The sequence below is a fragment of the Nesoenas mayeri genome (genome assembly GCF_963082525.1).
Source record: "Nesoenas mayeri genome assembly, chromosome: 9".
Taxonomy (NCBI): domain Eukaryota; kingdom Metazoa; phylum Chordata; class Aves; order Columbiformes; family Columbidae; genus Nesoenas; species Nesoenas mayeri.
The window spans coordinates 5,667,757-5,687,579 of NC_137557.1; the positions used below are offsets into that span (position 1 = coordinate 5,667,757).

The window sequence follows — 19,823 nt, forward strand, 5'->3', positions numbered from 1 at the left end:
CTTAAAACACCCAAGGGCTTTTACAGCCACATTAAAAATCAAATTACTCACTAACCATATTGCAGTTTCTAGCTCAAAGGCCAATTTGAGCACTTTGCTGCAAAGTGAACCTGCACAGAGCAGCACTGAGGCCTCAGTCGAAATTTTGACATCTGAGTGGCACAAAACCCACTCTTGCCTAAGAGAGCTTTCTCTCTCCTACAATGAAAGCAGAAACGTTCAGCTAACTTTAATACAATACCAAGAGTGGAATTCTTATTAATATCCCACAGGTGAGACTTCCAATACAGTAAAGTAAGAAAAACAGATTTTTCAACCTGTGCTGTGTATTTAACCGTTTTAGACAATAAAATCTGTTTCAAGTTCTCTTGTTCTTAAATAAAGTTTGTAATATAATGCTTCAGCTGTTAACTTTGTTCTTCCCTTGTTAGTTGAACTCATCATCCGAATTCCTTGCTGCAGTTTACCTGTGCAGGGGGTGACTGGAGAGGATTGTTTTCTAACATGATGGTCTGCAGATGTCTGAGGTTCCTATAACAAACTGGTATTGTTGTTATTTTGTTGCAGGAGAAATCTAATCGAATCAAAGGTAACTCAGCAAGTTCTGCAGATAGAAAATAAACACAATTCAGTAGATGTAAAAGCAAGAGTATAAAAATATGTGTTTGACAAAATATTCAACTACACCGCTTCTAGTTCTCAGAGGAAGAAAAGTGAATTGGAAATAAAGAAGTGCTTGAAAATTCTGCTGTTACAACTGACAGCCTTTATCTCACCTTCAGGTAAACGCACCAAATTATTTCTTCTGACATTTAGGTCCCGCAAGGATTCCAAATTGCCAATCTGCGGAGGTATTGTCTGTATTTCATTACAGCTCACATCCTACAAAGCAAGAGCAAAGAATGAGTTAGTGGTTTTGACATTACCAGCACTGACTGGTAAGCCTCTGTTACTTACAATATATAGCGTTTTATTTAGGGACTGAAATAAAAAGACAACCATTTACACAACACCTCAGATCCTTACGTTCATTACATCTCATTGACGATGTAAAGCATTATTCTAATTTTAAATATAACGGGCAATAAAAGATTTAAAAGATTAAGCATTCAGATGTAGAAGTCTATTTCAAGTTATCTCATTCAAGTTATTGCATGTTATTTGAGACAGCGCAACTTGCTATATAAAAGCTTTTTGCCAGAAACAATGCACTAACAGCACTAATTCCATCCAGCCTTCCTTTCAAAAACAGGGAAGACTCTTCATTAAAATGACGTGGAGCATTTGCTGTCCAATGCAAGGCATTTTACTACAATATATATATTTTTATTTAATCTCAGAGTATTTCAAACATTTTTCTAACACCTCTATACGATGTCAAAACATAGCTGGAGATATTATGGCAAATAAAAATCTTCCTTAGGCTACGAACAGATTTAAGTAACTTATTGCATACAAGTGACTGGCTTACAACCACAAAGTTCTCAGCAGAATGAGAAATGCGATGTTGATCTTGCACATGCCCAGATAGCATCAGTCTAAAAAACCCTGTTATTTCTTCTGAAGCACTTCCAAACCTATTAAACACATCAATTAAAAATCAAAGACTGAACACTAATAGTTAAAAAATAACTGTATACTTACAAGCTCTGTCAGCTGTCTGAGCTGTCCAATTTCTTCAGGTATTGAAACCAACTTATTATTACTCGCTATCAAAACCTTTAGCGGTAGGCTACAGAGGTGTACTGGCAATGTTGAAAGCTGGTTGCGACTTTTTGGACAGAAAGAAAACAAAATCATCAGAACTCTAATGAGAAATCACCTCACATCTTAATGCAATGAAAGACACATGCAAAAAGCATCCATTTAGATGATCAGTTTGTATATAATTACTGTAAAATTAGTTCCATCAAACCCTTCTTCATTACTTGCTTTATCTAATGATGTGTGAACAAACTCTGAATATCAAGTACCAAGCCTGATCAGATGTTTTCAAACACAGTGCTGGGGAATACGATATTTTCCTGTCTTTTCACGTGCTTTTGATAACTGGCCACTCCTGTCACAAAGGAGTGTGCTTGAACAGCGTTTTGCAAAAGCCCTTACGACAGGTAGTATTGCAGGTCGGCACACACAAAATGTCACAGAGAAAGTAATTACTTACTCAATTAGAAATATACTTTAAATATTCAGTAAGTCATGTGGATCAAGAATCTTGGTAGGACGGATTCCACTATTCCAAAATATAGTCTTGGACATTTCATAATAAACCACTATTTGAGCAAATATGAGGTCACATGACTGGATTGTAACCTTGGGTGAGAATCAGGCAGAGTAAGAATGGATTGTGAAAGACAAAGATGTCCTTCCAAAACAAAATGTAACAAGGAGGAGTGACTGGATAATTAAAAGAAAAGCTATTAGGACCTTAACTAAGGCTTTGATTAGGTGTTGAAATTTACCCAAATATGCTGCTGTATCATTTCATGCTTGAAACATCGATTTCCCTACTATTAAGGCAAAAAAAAGAGATGTTCTGAGCAACAGGTGAACCAAGCGCAGTTTGTAAAATGATGGTAATTGGACTGCACCTACCGGAGATCACAACAATAGGAAACCCATACCTGATTCATATCCTATTCCTACAATTCTCACCATCAATAAAAAAAGAAAATAAAGAAACATATGCATAATAAACTGGCAGAGGTCTAACAGCAGAAGGAAATGGCCTGAAGACTTTTGTGATAGATATCACTGCCAATTTGTGATGAATGACTTTCCACACCTCTTAAAAGACCTTCTACAAATGGAGGACACTGTACACAGTTGAATTTCATCAACAGGCCACGTTGCAGCAATTAGCTTTTAATGCTGGCAGAGAAAGACCTTTAAAAGACACCAGTACAGCAAAGGTAAAGATCAATTGCACAAGCCTTATTCAGCTGCCGAGAGTCGAATTGTGAAGACTATCCAAAAGCTCCATCCTCTCTTTTCAGTCTGCATGCCTGTGTTTCACATGAAAACTACTGCAATTGATTTTTTGAGTCCTTTACATTGGAATTAGCTTTCCTCTTCATCCTCCACTTCTACAAGCTGTTGCTTACTCCTCACGCTCCCTGATCCACCTAAGTGGGTAAGACTGATTTGGGTTGCTTTGAATCAATGACATAAATATAACAATGTGAAGATTATACACCATGTTAGCGCTACTTATGGATGCATCAACATTTATAAACCTCGACTACTGATGCTAGAGCAAAATTTCTGAGACAATCATTACCTGATATTTAGAAACGTTAAGGACTGTAAGTTCAAAACAGCCTCTGGGATATATCGAATGCAGTTCTGGTACAAGTTAAGACTCTCGAGGGAGACGAAGTGACATGCCTCTGCTGGAAGCTCTGACAGTCTGTTCCGGGAGAAATCTGAAGGGAGGGAAAAAAGAAACATTCAGTAAAGCTGTCTTAAAACTTCACGAGGACAAGTATAGTCTGTATATTCGCCATCACACACAGTGATGGAACAATTGGACAGGAATAATTTTCACTGTCCTGCCTGTAAAATTTTCAGGATGATGAAGCAACTCTCAATTCACACACAAAATAAATCAACATCTTTTAAAATCTTACATCTGCAATGAAAAAGGGAGAGCCAGATGGAACATTCCTTTCATAGTCATGCTTAAACATCCCAAACTGCCTTCTGCTTAGAGGAAGATGGTTTAAGATGCTGAAAGCCCAGCTTCAAATCTCTGTTCCAGGACCATCTCTAGATTATGGAGTTGGTATTGGCTGGGCAGTGCTGTCATGAAAAGAATCATAAAGTATTTTTCTCCCAGCCCCCTACTAAGTTACCCCCTGCTATATGGAAATCTCAGCTTCAGATTTCTGGTTTAAAATATATCCTTTATATAGATATATGCATATTTGTAGGTTACAGTTCCAACAGGGGAAGCATGAGGCACACACTGTACTCCATCCAAATCATTCCCTCCTTCAGAAGGAGGTACTAGTTCGAGCCTGTAATCTCAACCAAGCAATGGAGGGATTTTCAATAAAAGATCTCTCCAGCAGGAGAGAAATGCTCTGCTTGCTGCCAGCAGTAAGGTTTACTGTTTCTTTGTGATCATACATTCCTTGCTTGGCAAGAGACACAAGTTTAACCAAAACCACTACCAAATGTTTGTATTTGAAGAATCTATATTTTTCCTTAGCCAGTTCCAATTACCAGTCCGTACGTATGAAATATCCATCAGTATTACTCTCTTTCAAGAGTAAAAGCTGCATTGTGATAAATAATGCAGTTGCCAAGGGTTCTTTTTCCTGTAAAGGTCAAGGAAAGCTCTTGCTCATACGTGCCAAAGGACAGTTCTCACAAACACATCCAGCACTTAACTCTCACAGGGGTTATTCTTACACCTTGTGTCAGCAGGGAGTTCCTAGGGTCAACGCCTGTTTAATAAACTGACATCTCACCTTTACATTTTTAAGGGAGGGCAGACATCTGTTGTAAAAACCCATCTGACCTGAATCGGTGTCACGAAGGATTAAAAAAAACATAATCCAAATTTAATTGCTATTTTCTTTATTAGTTTTGTATTTCATTTGCTCCTCATCAGCACAAAAGGATAAAAGCTCCCACCCCAAAACACATACAACAAACTGCCAGCTATCCTGCCTCGCACTGTTTCCATGTCTGCTGCTCTAGGTTGCCCAAGGAAAATAAGAGACTCCAAGAGCAGCTGGAGCTGACTCTAGGTCTACATCAAGGTGTAGAACAAGCCATCAGCTACTATTGATAAACAATCAGTAATTAAAAATCTCAGTAGAAAGAAATACTGTGAAAAACTTTGTACTTGAAAGCACAAGTGGGAAGGAACTGCATTATCCAATCTACAGGTGTGACTGAAGCCAACTATAGCAGAGGCTACGGTGGGTATCAAGTTCAGCAGATGTTACACAGTGCACACACATGAGAAAACATGAAAATCATGGGAACTTCTAATCCACCAATACCAAAAGGTAACAGAGAACATAGCAAAACTCCTTGTTTGTTTTGCAACGAGTATAAAGGAAATGGTAATAACAACAGTAAATTTATTAATAATAAAAAAACCCCAAACACACTACATGCTTCTTTGCAGCTTGTGTCAGCCTCAAATATGAGGTCAGCTTAAACTCGTCCAAATTTGATTTTGAAAACCAAACACTTTAAAATGAACATTTCTGACCAGCTCCAATAGTGGGAGCTAAAATTACAAAACAGAAGCAATCATCGTTAAGTCTGCATTGCATATCTAGAATTGTTTAACTCCCTTATGACAGAAAAAAGTTCGAGATCTTTGTCCCCTTTTCCATTTTTTGGGACGCAACCTTCTACCTGCTTTTTTTTCTTCTAAGAGCAAACAAGACCCTGTATTCACAGATCGCTGAAGACAGCTTCCATAAACACCTTCATCTTACTATACACTAATCCAGATAAAACATCAGATAAATGCATAAAATGCAAATAAGGGCCACAGTGATGGATCCTGCTTCCTGCTACTGCCAACCCCAAAGTTTTCTTACTTCTGTTGCTCATCCCAGGCCCTTTGTATTGCCAGAGTTTGTGGGAAACTCTGATTGAAATTCAATACATGAGTTTTTCTGATCGCACAGCCCCATAAACTCTGTGCCAGCACCAGGGAGAAAACAACAGCGCGGGCAGCAAAGTCCCCTGTTCTGGCAGCAGGGATTATTTTGCTGATTTAATGCATCCATCGAACTCCGGCCTAAGTGGAAACAGCAAATGAATCGGACTGAGTAGAACCTGCTTAAGAATCTGTAGACAGTAAAGGAATCAGTAAAGTGGAATTTGCTTCTAGTCTTTAAGTTGCATGTGTGGAAAGGAATCAGTAAAGTATTTGTGTATATCCTAAGATGCATATGAGTGAAATACGGCTATTATAATTTGAACTAGGATTTATTTGTGTTCACATTTCATGGACTAAAAATTACTGTTATCTTTAAAAAGGGTTCTTCTAGCCTGCTAAAAATGAATGTGTTTATTTGAAGACAACATCATGTGGAATTTTGGTAGATGGGAAGCGTTCTTTGGAACTAAGCTCTTTGTGAAAGATAAAAAAGCCAACGGGACGAACACAAAAATGAAATCTCAGAGTGGAGCCAGATCACTGACCCTTCCCATCTTAATTGGGATTCTTCAGAAAGCCATAAAATCCAACGTTATATGTGACTAGAGAACACACTACTTTTCAAATTGCATCATTTGGCATTAAACGTAAACTCTTCTGCTCAAAGAAGAATGTTTCTCTAACATCAAACATTCGCAGGGCTGTGTTTGCACATCTTTAACTTAATCTGCAACACAAAGTTTGTCTCCAAAGGAAAATCACTGATGCATAAAGCTGCACTGTTTAGGGTATCGGGTACTTTAGCTGGCTACATACGCTATAAAGAGAGGGAGCTGCAGCTCAACTGTTGCTGGCACTCAGACCAGCTGGGTGGTGGTGAATTCCAGTTCATCATGGGATGCTAATGTGACCAGTCCGCTAATCCTGTTCCGATGGGAATACGGCTTCGGCTCCCATTCCAATCAACTATGACAATGAGGGCCAGTCCTAGGCCTGGCCTGCGCTACGAAACGTTGTTGATAAAAATCTGCCTTTTGTCACCAGGGACCTGCATGTGTTCCCCACACACATTTAAAATCTTATTTATTTATTTATTTTAAAATGTAAGCCAGCAGAGCCTCAATTTTGGGCTGTCTGTTCAAAACCAAAAGTCAGCAATCACCGTAACACCCGCTGGTGAAACGCTGGCGTAAGAGAGATGGTGATATTATGTCAGCAGCTGTAAACTGTTGGGTCCCACCCGCGATGTATCATCCCTTCTGTAACATCCCTGTTGTCACTGTGTGACACCAGCCATGAATGCGCATGAATGCAACAATACGAGTATCCGTGAATTAATGTGAATCCTGATGGTGACACTGGCTCCTACATGCTGTCCTCAACTAGGACGACTACAGCTGAAAGGCAAGAAAGGCTTCTGTTCCCCTAAAACTAGGAAGTGTTATATCTTAAAAACACAGGTTTCCTTTTATACCAGACAAATCTAAGATATATTAGCTTGCAACTTATAGACAGAAATATATTTTCATATAAATAATTAGATAAGCCAAGAGGGCTGACAACCAGTATAGTGACAAAAGGAAAAAGGCAGAATGGAGTGCTGTAAGAGGACAAAGCACAGCTGCTCAAGAAATACACGCAAAATCTGGAACTGTGTAAACATGTTTTTTATCCCCACATGCAACTCAAAGACCAGAAGCAAATTCCACAGTTTCACAATGATAACAACAAAACCGCAATCATCAGCTTCTCATAAAACACCAAAGAATAGCCTTGAAGTGGCTGATGTAATTGTAACCTCGCAGATACAGAAAGCAGCTCACCTGAACTTGGCATTTACAGCTATTGCTCTCACATGTCAGGCTGAATCTGTGATCAATTAGAATCAATTCTATTAGAACAATTAATTACATTCCCAAATGCATTGGCAGCACATTGTTATGTATTGATCCCAGTTTTATGAATTGATTTGTTTCACCTGCCAAACATTTCAGAACTTGAAATTAGAATCGGAGAAGAGCAATCCTTGTGATCCTGATGATTTTCAGGAAACATTCCCATAAAGCTACTAAAAGAAAATGAATAAAATGAAAGCACAGTCCTAAGCAGATGAGCTACTGCGATTATTATACTGACTGTTTTCTTGCACAAGAAAACTCAAAATCATGATAAAAGAATACCTCTGATATGATTCTGACTTTGCAGGTCTCTGTACTCAGTACCTGGCAATGTTTTCCTTTCTAAGCTCTAAAACCATTGGCATCCTCAGAGCTTCATTTCACACCTGCAGGATTTCCTGACACCACAGTGGTGGCTTTTACCTCTTCCTGCCTGCTGTGACTTAACACTGCCACTTTTGTCATACCCTAATTTAAAACAAACCTCAGAAATGTCATCTCCTGACTCACCTTCTACCAGCCAGTCCTGTCAAACCTGAACTTTTCCCAATGATTCTCCCATGTATCTAAGATACACTTGTTGTACAACTATTAAGCTAAGGTGAAAGAAGGTGGCATTTGCTGACCAGAGATGAGGCTCTTCCTTGTTTTCCTTGGTGATGCACGCTGCCAATGCAACAGTGCCACTGCCCAAGCCTGAATACCCATATAACAGACATAATGAAGTCTGTTTTCACCTACATTATTTTTGTAGCCCTGTAATGAACTACGTCCTCCAATTTCTAATTTCAATTCCCAATATTTCATGACGGAAAATTAGATTCAGACATACATCCTTGATACACTTATCACATTCCAATTCTCAGCAGATCCATCCTTGATACACATGATCACATTCCTATTTAGCAGCATTACCAGCAGCGTTAAACTGCGTTTTAACCATTCGCATGGACTAACATTTTGTAACCAAGAATCTCTGAGACGCTGTTTTTTGCAACATCAACAGTGTATGATTTCTGCAGTTACAGAAAATGAGGCAAAGGTCAGTGGTTTCTTCCACATGCCAACTTTGCACCGCTGTCCCTGAAACACAGAGTTTACCACCAACCTGCTTCACCCACCTGAGAATGTACTGCAGAACATGCACAACAAATTGAAAGATCACACTTCACACTGTGATCAGCCCTGTAGATTTCCTGCCTTGTGTGCTAAAGACCAGGTTTGCATCACGCTTTTAATCAAAGCTGTTTAATGGTGTTCTTTTTAAAACCTGATTCAAATCATTGCCAAATCATTGTCAAGTTTCAGATGTGTGGATCAAAGTTGCACATGTGCTATTTCCTCTGGCTACACTTTTATTTTGGAACATTCAATACAAATAACAAAGCCTCTTGCCAAAGGTTTTAAAAAACAAGAAAAGCCTTCACTTCTCTGAAGAACTCTCACAAATCCCTTGCTTGAAGCCATTTACCTTTTCCTTCAACACTGAGATTCCCAAATGAAACTTTGCTAGCTTTTGGTTTTTTTCTATAACTCAGAGCATCTTAAGAACAGTCACACAAAGGAGTTTTGCAGAATTTACCTTACAAACTGCTTCAATTACACTAGTGGGATTTTTTCATTTGTTTGCTTTGTTTTTTAGCAACTCTTCTCCATTAAAACACATTCCATAGAACCAAGAAATGAATCAAGTACAACTGTTCCTGAGCATAGCCTCTGCAACATTCACCATTCTCTGTGAAGACTAGAAAAATCTATGTACAAAGATCTGTAAGAACTTTAATTATACTAAATAAGAGAACTCAGTCATACCTGGGATCAGAGGAAAACAGAACACCAACTTCCATTCTCCCTCCCTTTTTTTCTCTCCATGTGATTTTAATGTATATTTGCTGTAGTTTAGCTTTCTCTTTTGCACACAAATGAAAACCTCACAGGTGTCACCATAAAAAGCACTGACTAAATACAAGCACGTATTTTACAGTCGTGCACTTAATGTCAGCTGCTGTACATCCCAACAAACGCACAACTTTCTCATAGGCACAGACCACATGAATACTGCAAGAGGAAAAACATTCTAATCAGGGTAACAATTTGCAATACGGAGCCACTTCCTCTGCAAAGTAATTTCGTTTTCCTTTTGCAAGGAATAATAACACTTGTTTATTTGAAAAAAACAAACCAAACCAAAACACAAACCAAAACCCAACAAGCTCCAGTCCGCACAAGGAACTGAGAACTCCTGATGTTCCATCAGCTCCTGTTGCTTTTCCTCTGGTTGGCTGTAGAGCAGGAAAATCAGTAGCCTAAACGGCTCAAACTGTCAGCTTTAATATTTCAATGTAGACCCTGGTTTCACAGTCAGCAACTCTAAGCCAGCAAAGGGAACAACTCCTCACTGGCCATGTGTTATCATCCCCTCCCTTGCGCCAGCACTTCCAATTGTGCAGCCACGCAGCCAGTCGGGTCTCATCACTGAGAGCAAATCCCACAAAAAAGAAACAGAGCCACAAATAGTTTTCAGCCCTTCTGAGGCGTGATCTGATTCATGCTGCAGTTGTGTAATCTCTAACATCAATATAAGGACAAGAATGTGTGGCTGCACGTGTAGAGAAGAAAGGGACCATGAATTTTTGCAGTAGCTGAGATTTGGACTAGCTGGTTAATAGTAACAGTGAAACTGCCTTTTGTTTTGTTCCTCAACACACAGACTTCTAATAAAACACAGAGTTCTTCTCAGAGTAGCAAATACAGGTTTGTGATAAGGCTTATATTATATTCCCAAGTTTTGCTCATTACAGATACATACCTGTGCACACAACACAGTATATCATGGCACACGCTGGAGCAAAGCAAACACTTCAGCAATGAGATGCAACCACTTTTCAGATGAACAGGGGGCAGAACTCAATAGCTTTAAAAGGGAGGCATGATGAAGGAATTCAGGCTGCAGACAGAATACAAACAGCGATCGCATGTGCTGCTACAGCAGACATGATGCAAAGGGAAACTGTTTATCCATGTTTGAAAATAGGCATTAATTCTACCCCTTTCTATGGGGTTTGAGGTTAAAGAAGTTTTTACATATGCTTGGCTTCCAACATTGGATAGACGCCACCACACACCCCTCATCCGCCCCCCGAATCTTCTCTTTTCCAGCAGTTTTGCTCCCTTTCCTCACTAAACTTGGGCATCCAGCCAACAACATAATCAAGCTTCTCATTCAAACAACCCTAAAACATAAAGCCCAACAAACTAAAGTAAGTGAAAGTTGGAGAAGCAACATTGCAAGAGATTTAACACTGAGGAAATGAACCAGGGTCTCCAGCTCGCCAAATCCGGTTAAATTGGGGAAGTTCAGTTCCACCCTGGCCAGCTGCGTTGCAGCTCACTCTTTTTTGTGCAAAACGTACAGCATTTATCTACAGAGAAAGCAGCCTTTGGACTGTACCTACAAAGCTCGTAAGGCAGCACACACCCCTTCATTGATAAACCTGGTTTAAAGGAGGCTATTTTAGTTTGACCCGAAAATACTTCTTACTGAATTTAAACCAAAAAAGAAAAAAAATAGTCAAATCATAGCAGAAAACCTGTATGTCTAGCTTTTCATGCCAGTTTAACCAAGACAGTGTAAAACGGTATCTGAAAGCCTTGGAGATACACCCTTTTGGATTCAACTATACTGGTGCAAAATTGTCACCTCCATCGGCTATTCCTTACCAGCCCTTTGCTGTCAGCTACTAATTCTGCAATGCTTATTGGAGCACTTCCCACTTCACATCAGGCAGAAAACCAGTCAAGTTAGCTCACATGGTATTTTTAGGTTGTTTAAATTACTGCAAATGTTGCCTGAAGCCATCTTAGGAAGGACTTACATGAACCATATCTCCAGTGGATACGTAAGGGCAGTGACTTCCTTTGGCAGCACAGGCTCCTTACAGTAGCTGTTATCTGCACGTCAACAAACAAGTTGAAACCTTCCCTTTACAAAAACTTTTAGAAAAAGACAGGAGGGAAGAAAGAAAATCTTTAATCAGGATTTTCTAAGCAGGCATTACTCGGAATTGAATCAGTTCTGAGTCCCCTTAAGTAAGCATTCTATTTTCTTCTAGCATTAAGCAACCATCTCAGCTCATTTCGTAAAAGTTTTGCTGCAACACCATGACTTAGAATCATTACATGGTTCAGATTTGCTGCTTTGATTCAGGCCCCCAACCCAACATACACAACATGAATTTCACCTTTCCTCCTGTATTTCTTCCTCATCTGTTTTTATTTTTAGACACGTGCTTTTCCCCATTCTCACACTCAGGATTATGAAGAACGAATACCAGTAAATGGACATTCTTCCACCAAAAACACCAGTACTTTACGCTATTTTTACTTCCCATAGGCACAAGCTCATCTTGTCCTATATTATTCAGGAAAGACATACCTCGATTGTACGGACGCTCTTTCCCAACCAGGAAACAATTCCTCATTTTCTTTTACATCTCATCGTTTTCCCACAAATATTTCAAGACAACTGACCACTCAAGACAAGAGTAGAACTTCTCACTTTCACTGAGGCAGAACCAACCTGGTTGTCACTTCATAACTTACAGCTACTTGTTCTTAGTGATCTGGTTTACAGCACAGAGGAGACATGAATGGCTGCACAGAAATAGGAGTGAGCATAGCAAAGGGCTGCAACTTCTTCAGCCAGTTGTGACAGCATCTCCTGAAACTACACTCCAGCATCATTAAACCTCAGCTGAAAACATTCTTTTGCAGGCTCAAGTTGGAATGCTGAATCTAAAAGTCAATTAATACATATTTTTTAAATCTTGTTTAGAATTTAAAAGCATGCTAAGTTATATTGAAAAATACACTTCAGTATAGACACAATGCAAGCTGTCACCTCCAGAACAAAGGGCTGAGCTTGTGTTGCAATGGGAAGACATTTGCTTAGTAAGAGAGAAGTCTGTGTGGTCAACATGGCAACTTCTCATTTCCTTACTTCTCTAAGTTTGAAGAAACCCATTTTTCTCATGCCAGTAAGCACTCGGAGCGCTTCAAGGTCTTCACACACAGTATAATCTCCTTCAATTTCATTTTTCTCACCTTTCCATTTTTACATGGAAAACCTGCCGCTTGCAGTCTGTACAGAAGGTACCACACACAGAAGTTATGTCAAATAGAAAAGACTTGTGCCGAGAAACTATACCGTATGTACAACTCCACCTCACAGAAAAGACAGGAAAACAAAAGTATGATAAATACTAATTCCTCCTTAGGCTCTAAGATACAATGCTAGATACCATAGTCTATAGTTTAAACTCCATAATCAACTTTTGGTTATTCAGAAAAGGAAGGGGAAGGGAGGGTCAGATAACATGGATAAAGCAACACCACAGGTTAATATAAAATATAATGCAGACTGTGTACGTCATGACTGTGTAAGTAATGACAGTGCTGACAGAAGAGTTATCAAGACCTCCTAAGCAACACTGAGTCAAGCTAGAAAACCCCCACAAAGAAGCACAATGCCTTTGAATAAATTCATGTTGCCAAGCTGGTACTCCAAGTACACCCATTACAGTGTTAAACCACCCTCAACAAGCTGTTCATAGCTATCGAGAGTCCTACCTGAAGAGACTGGCAGTGAGGAAGATTTCATGCTACTGTCACTTTGCTTAACGCTCCACTCTGGCTTTCATGTGTATTCGTGAGATACCTCATACACTCAGCAATTGCAACAGCTCTGTGACTAAACTGTAACCTGGGGAAGCAGACCTGGCTCAGAATAAAGGCAGAAACAGGTCAGTCGGGAGGGCTGGAAATGTAAAATGCAACCAACAAAGACTTTGTATTTCTACTATTAATCTATTTCTTTACTAAAAGCTACTACTGACTTCGATTCAGCTTAATATTGTACATAAAATTGTCAGTCTACAAGTTTTTTCACATATAAATATGTCAGCTAACAGAACAGCTGCAATTTACTGAGTATTATGTTAGTTTTGCATATTCCCCCTATTTATTTCACCAATCAGTTCGAAATATATTATGTTAATCCCTTTTCTCCCCCACAGACAGCTGAAGTAGAATGATGTATTAAAGTCAGCAATAGATGAACAGACCATAAAGAAAAATATCATAGCTGTGAATACATTTCAGAATGTCTTAAGTGGAGTTACAAACAAACCAGCTCAAACCAGAACTGGAAATTCAAGGGTAGTAAAAAGCAGAATAAGTAATTACACATAAAAAGGTCAATTACTTTCAGAGAAAGTCAAGCATTTCTATAAAATTTTCTGCCTCTTATTACCGCATTTCTCTGAAGCTTTTAATAGAGTGCCTCCCTATTTACAGCACTTAGATACAGCTTCATCGGGCTACACAGTAAGGTCATCAAATACATCTCATACCATTGCAGACACTGATCTGTCTCCAGCAGAACGGTATTTTATTGAGGAGGAAAGTCAATAACGTCTAACAGTGAAAAGGCCTATGTTCTCTTAATGAATCCTTGAGGCCATCTCTCATGCTGACATCATCCCTAACAAAAAAAGTCTGTTACACTTTACACAAGCAGTGTTGCAATTTTGAATAGGACAATTATTGCCAGAACTCTGGAAAAAGAGCTGGAGTCCTCCCAAGTCATCTGCGCAGTAGAAGCCACTTTAGTGTCAAGAAATAAAACAGTAGCATAGGATATATCTAGTAAATGGACTGAAGTTGGACCAAGGGTTGGATTGATGATCTCTGAAGTCTTTTCCAACCCAGTCGATTCTGTGATTCTGTGATATGTATGGAAAAGATCCCCTATCAAACAAAGAGAACAGCCAAAAGATGAGATAAATGACAACAACTGCCAAAACATATGTTCATAATACGAAATAAATTTTGAATCTTGAAACCATGAAAGTCACCTTCAGTCAAAAACACACCACGTAGACATTAGCAGGGATCAAGGACTACAGAACTGGTGGTCACAGTTTCATATACCTTCACTTTTAAAAAATTTATGTTTGCTAAAAACTACTAGTAAGGCTATCAAAATAATTGTTACTTGTTACATTCTCAAATATTTTGAGTTGACTTGTATACTTTTTTCCACCAAAAAAACCCCAAACCATTATGAATCCCTGGCAGCAAACACACAAAACACAACTGAAACTGTTCCAACTACAACTGAAAATGCGTTTTTTCAAACGCAAACCAAACCCATCCCTGTTCAGGAAAATCCTTAAATCAAGGTTTAATGGCAAACATTTGTCCTAAGGGGCCGTGATGGAAATTAACCTCAAACTGCAGTAGTCAGTTTTAAAGTTTTTGGCTGGTTGGCTCTATCCATCCAGCTTCTTCTAAGGAACACCAGCTTCGTGCACTTGACAACTCTGTACTGGCTCAGAACAAACTGCATGGAGCAGAAGATATAGGAGAACGAAAACGTTTTGTCCTGCTAGACAAATTCTTCACAAACACTGAGCCACAGAAGAGAAGCCGCGTGGCGACTGCCCACATGGTCCAACAACCACGATGAGAATTCCACTCCCAGAGATCTCCGTGATTCCATTTCATAACGACTGTTTCAACTGCTAGTATTTTTAGAGTCATCCATGTATAGGAAACCTTTTTTTAAAAAAGTGATAATTTGCAAATATGTGAAAAATCCAAATGGAAAAAATCTCAGAGTTACAGAGGAACTGCTTCGGCCACACTAACACATGGATGTTGGAAATGTAGGAAAGGGCACAAGTGCTGCTCAGCAACACGACACCCGCGCGCTGCCCACGGCCCATGGAATACTTGACCGTGCTCCAGCAGAGCAGGGTTTCATTTTACAAGAGCGCTTCACAAAGTCAGCAGAGAGAGAACAGAGCAGTCATGAACTCAGCCCCTCCAGCCCCCCCCGGATAACATTTCCTGGGGTACCAAAGGAATTACCCAGCAAAACAATTGACTTTTAAAAAGATTTATTATTGTTTTAAAGCAAAAGAGATAAAAAAGCTTTGAAAATGGAGCTAGAAGTATTGTCAGATTGTAAAGCCACGTGCAAATCTCTGGATCCATCGGTTATATTTCTTAATAAAAATTATGTGCATTGTTAAAAAGGTACATTTAATATTCGTTCAATCTATTTGTTGTTTTTTTTCCCAAAACCTCTCTAACATAACAGGCTTGGGTAAAAAGAGGGACAAACCTTCAACTTGGGTGAAACAGCAGGTAAACTAGTAGTTGCAGTACCAGGAAAAAAAATGACAAACAAATTCAATTCCAAACCATAGGAAATAGATCCACTGCAAAAACACTCCCTGGATTTTAATCAATACACTTAATGGTCATAATTGAACTTTAACAACTTTCAGCAGCCTGCACAGAGGAGTAGGGAGACTGAAGGGCTCTGTTGCGGCAAAGGTACTGAATGGCTTAAGAGCCCCAGAATCACAAATTTGATTTTCACTGAACAGCAAATAACCCAAAGAATCACACATAGCAAAATAGAAGGGTTATATATCGAAAGCAAATGGCCCTGATACACATTTGTTTAAAAGACAATCCATTATAAAAATGGCACAGCATTAGAACATTCATTTAGCTTCAGTATGAATATGGAATTGATCAGCAAAAAGCAAGCAGTAAGGGCAGGAAAATGTGAGTCCAACAGGATATTTGAAGTTTATACAAAAATAAAACTAATGATAAAGCATCAACAATAGTGATGGTACGGAATATTTCCCTTGCCCTGAAAGTAACATTGATCTCGTTACTCTAAACACAAGACGATGAAGAAAATCTATCCTGAGATAACTAGCAGCACAGAAATGCATCTATACTTTTCATAGAAGTAAAATAGAACTCTTAAGGTTGGTATAAAGCAAGAATGAGAAACTTGTGAGAAGTCTCAGAATAAAAGATATTTGAAAATAAAACCATTTTAGTTTATATTTCACCTGATATTTAACTTTCTTTACAAACAAGAATTTCCCCATCTCTATTTAACTGAGTGTTCTATAAATCACGATCTCCACAACACCACAAAATATTTTTGCTTATCATAAAGGGCGTCTCCAGCTTTACAACTGTTAACATCCCCAGTTCCTCCTAAGTATTGTCATCCCTGCACAACATGCAATTTTTTGAGATTACATAATGTAGTAATATAGTTCCAAATCAACTGGTATGGAAAGAAAATACAAAGGCCTGCAAAAAAACCATTTCAACAAATTTAGTCTATCTAAAATAGAAAACTTGACATGAGATTAAGCATGGGGTATGCAGAGGTGTTTGTAGCCACAGAAGTATCCTCAAAATCAAAATATAAGTTTCAGATCTAGGATATAAGTAGTTTGCTCCACGCTCTTTATAACATATCTATCATTTTTCATGTTTATTGAACATGCTCATAACCATCTGCATGCTTGTACTTGTGATGAATGTAACAATGTGGAAAAAGCATTGGAAGTTGAATCTCTAAGTATGGCATATCACAACCAAAGGTCTCAGAATAATTACGATACAGGTGTGTTTTTGTAATCTCTCACATTCTTGATATCTTAAAGTATAGCCCTGGGAAAAAGTTAATTCTTCAAACTATAACAAGCCAAGTCAGAAAGAAACTATGGTTTTACCTTCATAGTAAGTTTTCATTTGTTTGTTTTTGTTTTAACAAGAACATTAACACTCTCAAAGGTCTATTTCTGATAGTATAAACAGACCTTTAGGTAAACAGTAACAGACTGTAAAAACAATGCTTTTCAATAGAAAACCAGCCTCCTTCTTACCCTACATGAAGAGAGAATAAATCTCTTGTTCAACACTATTTGCTGACTTTCACCACATCCAATAGCCAAGAGCAAGAAGGATGTAATACTGTAGGAAGATTTTTAATAGTTGCTGTGCATTTGGGCACTAACAGAATAAACCAAAATCTTCTAGCTCTTATTCAAAATGACAAGTTAATACTATTTTCCACTCAGGGAAAACAAAACAAAACAAAACAAAACGAGATAAAAATTGCAAGCGAGTATCTTAAAAACAAACGAAACAAATGTTACAATAATGAAAAATTTTCAGTTAAATATTGTCTCATGATAAATGATATAACAGCACCTTTAAACTGAAAATTCAATCTGAAAATCAGATTTTAAAAAAAATGTGTTTTCAAGTAGAACAGGAACTACAAGACAGATTGAACAGTATCAGTTGTGGGGGCGGGTAACGGGGTAATAATCTCCATGAAAATTTCCTTCACCATGCTCAGAATGAAAAGTTAACATTTAATAATCAGTGAAGGGTAACACCAGTGAAGATTTAAAGCTTTGCTTCTTACACTATAACTCTTAAGGGTAATTACACCAATTTTCTGACACACAGGCATCCTTGAATGATGGGATATGATTTGCACAGCAGCAGAACAGAGCTATGCAATATATAATACTTGAATATTCTGCTACGCATTTACAGATCAAGTGATCAATCTGCTGTTTTAGCATAGATGGGTTCCAAAGATAATTTTTTTACCCTGCTAAGCACAAATCTACCCAACCCCTGGCAAGCCAGCAGAGTAAAAGGAAATAGCAGATATTTTATGGCTCGTAACCACATTCAGTTGTGGCCCTCTACAAAATCATTTATTCCATAGCTGAGCTTGGAGTCAATGTCATTATGAGAACCTAATTGTCCTGCTGTTGTGCTCAATGACACTCTTACTCTTAGAGAATAGCCTGTATGACACCAACTCCAGGACCAGTTAAAAGCCCTGGGCTATGACTCAATTAACAGGTAATACATATGGCCATAAATAATAGTAATGATGAAATAAGCAGGTTTAAAGTGCTACTTGCCTCACCAGCACCCTAGAATTAATGTTCTCCTCAGAAGCAAAAGGAATTTTCTACCAAATGTTAAGATACTGATTATTCCTCTTTTTATCATGCTAAGGACTTCGATGAGCAGACTGGAGTTGGCAATGAGGCATTTGAGACAGAGGGCAAGACTAACAAGGAAAGAAGGTTAAGACATGGAAACTGGGATGAAAGAGATTAAGAAAAAATTGGGGGCAGATGAGACAGAACTGAGGTAACATATTGCTGAGGACAAGACATGTGACAACAGGTCTCAGGAACAATAACCTACTGCTCAGGTAAGAGAGACCCGATGGACGTAAAGGTTTAAACTATGCTGAGAGGTCGTGTGGACGCCAGCACGATTCCACTTAACCAAAATTAGAAATTCAGCCTGAATTTACAACTCAATGTTAGGAAAATAACCTGCAAAAAGCACTTTTATTTTGTACACAGAAAACTCAGTTAAAAACCCAGGTAAGATTGCTAAATCAAGCACCCAGACAGTATAGTCTGTAATCAAAGATGCCCATGTAACATTAATTGCTCATTTCCTGTGCATATCTACTGTCTACAGGTCTTTAATTAACAACCACATCATACTTTTCATTCCTCTTCAAGATTTTTGTGTTCAAGTATATTTCTTCAGACAATATGAAATTTCTGTAAGAATCAGGACTGATCACAGTAACAGACTTGTTGAAAAACATTAGGGGAAAAAGCAGGGAATTATGGAAAGAAAAAAGGATGGCTAACCTGAAAGCTGGTAAACTCTGCTTTGGGAAAAACAGATTGCATCCTATCAGTGCCATGCACTTCCTTCATAATACTGGGCAAATCTTATAATTTTTCCAAAGGTAGTAATTAATCACATATTTCCATTTTTCTAGATGTTTCGTTTGAATTCTAGTACTCCTGAGAAGCCACCAAGGCAACTAAAGTTATTAAGAAACGCATTAAAAACCAACCAAACAAACTTTTAATATTTTGATTGCCCAAAAGTTCAGACACTGTGTTGAATTTGGTATCCCAAATCAGCAAATGCCTTCAAACTCCGTAGGATTCCAAGCTTCGTATAAATATCTAAAATGCAGTAACATCACCTTGCTTCACTTCACAGAGATTGCATGAAAAATGATGTTTGAAACCTTTTCAATAGTAGGGAGCACTACCAAAAAGCCCAAGGCGAGAATAACAGAGCTAAATTTCAACAATAAGCAGAATAAACAGACTAACATTCACATGGGTTGTTGAACAATGGGGGTGTGGGAGGGGAAATGAATAGATGCTCAGTAATCCCACTGCCCTCTGTGCAGAGCAGACGATGGTTAAACCCCATATGTTCCAGCAGCCAACATCTGGGCTGCAAAGCAAGTGGGATTTCTTTAGGTGTTTCCTAATTTTGCACTGCTCGAACTACATTTAGAGAAGACTATGACTGTAAATACTTTAACTTTCAAA

At 38.5% G+C, this 19,823-nt stretch overlaps 1 protein-coding gene across 3 annotated transcripts in view; it reads right to left on the reverse strand.

The window, feature by feature from the left end:
- LRCH3 (leucine rich repeats and calponin homology domain containing 3) overlaps positions 1 to 19,823 on the reverse strand; it is a 61,474-nt gene that overhangs the window by 34,505 nt on the left and 7,146 nt on the right. For all 3 annotated transcript variants that reach the window (XM_080350170.1, XM_080350171.1, XM_080350169.1), the window contains exons 2-5: positions 3,281 to 3,425; positions 1,645 to 1,771; positions 777 to 882; positions 468 to 604 (exon numbers count right to left, since the gene is read on the reverse strand). In XM_080350170.1, coding sequence (XP_080206296.1) covers positions 468 to 604; positions 777 to 882; positions 1,645 to 1,771; positions 3,281 to 3,425 — 515 coding nt within the window. The remainder of the gene's footprint in view (positions 1 to 467; positions 605 to 776; positions 883 to 1,644; positions 1,772 to 3,280; positions 3,426 to 19,823) is intronic.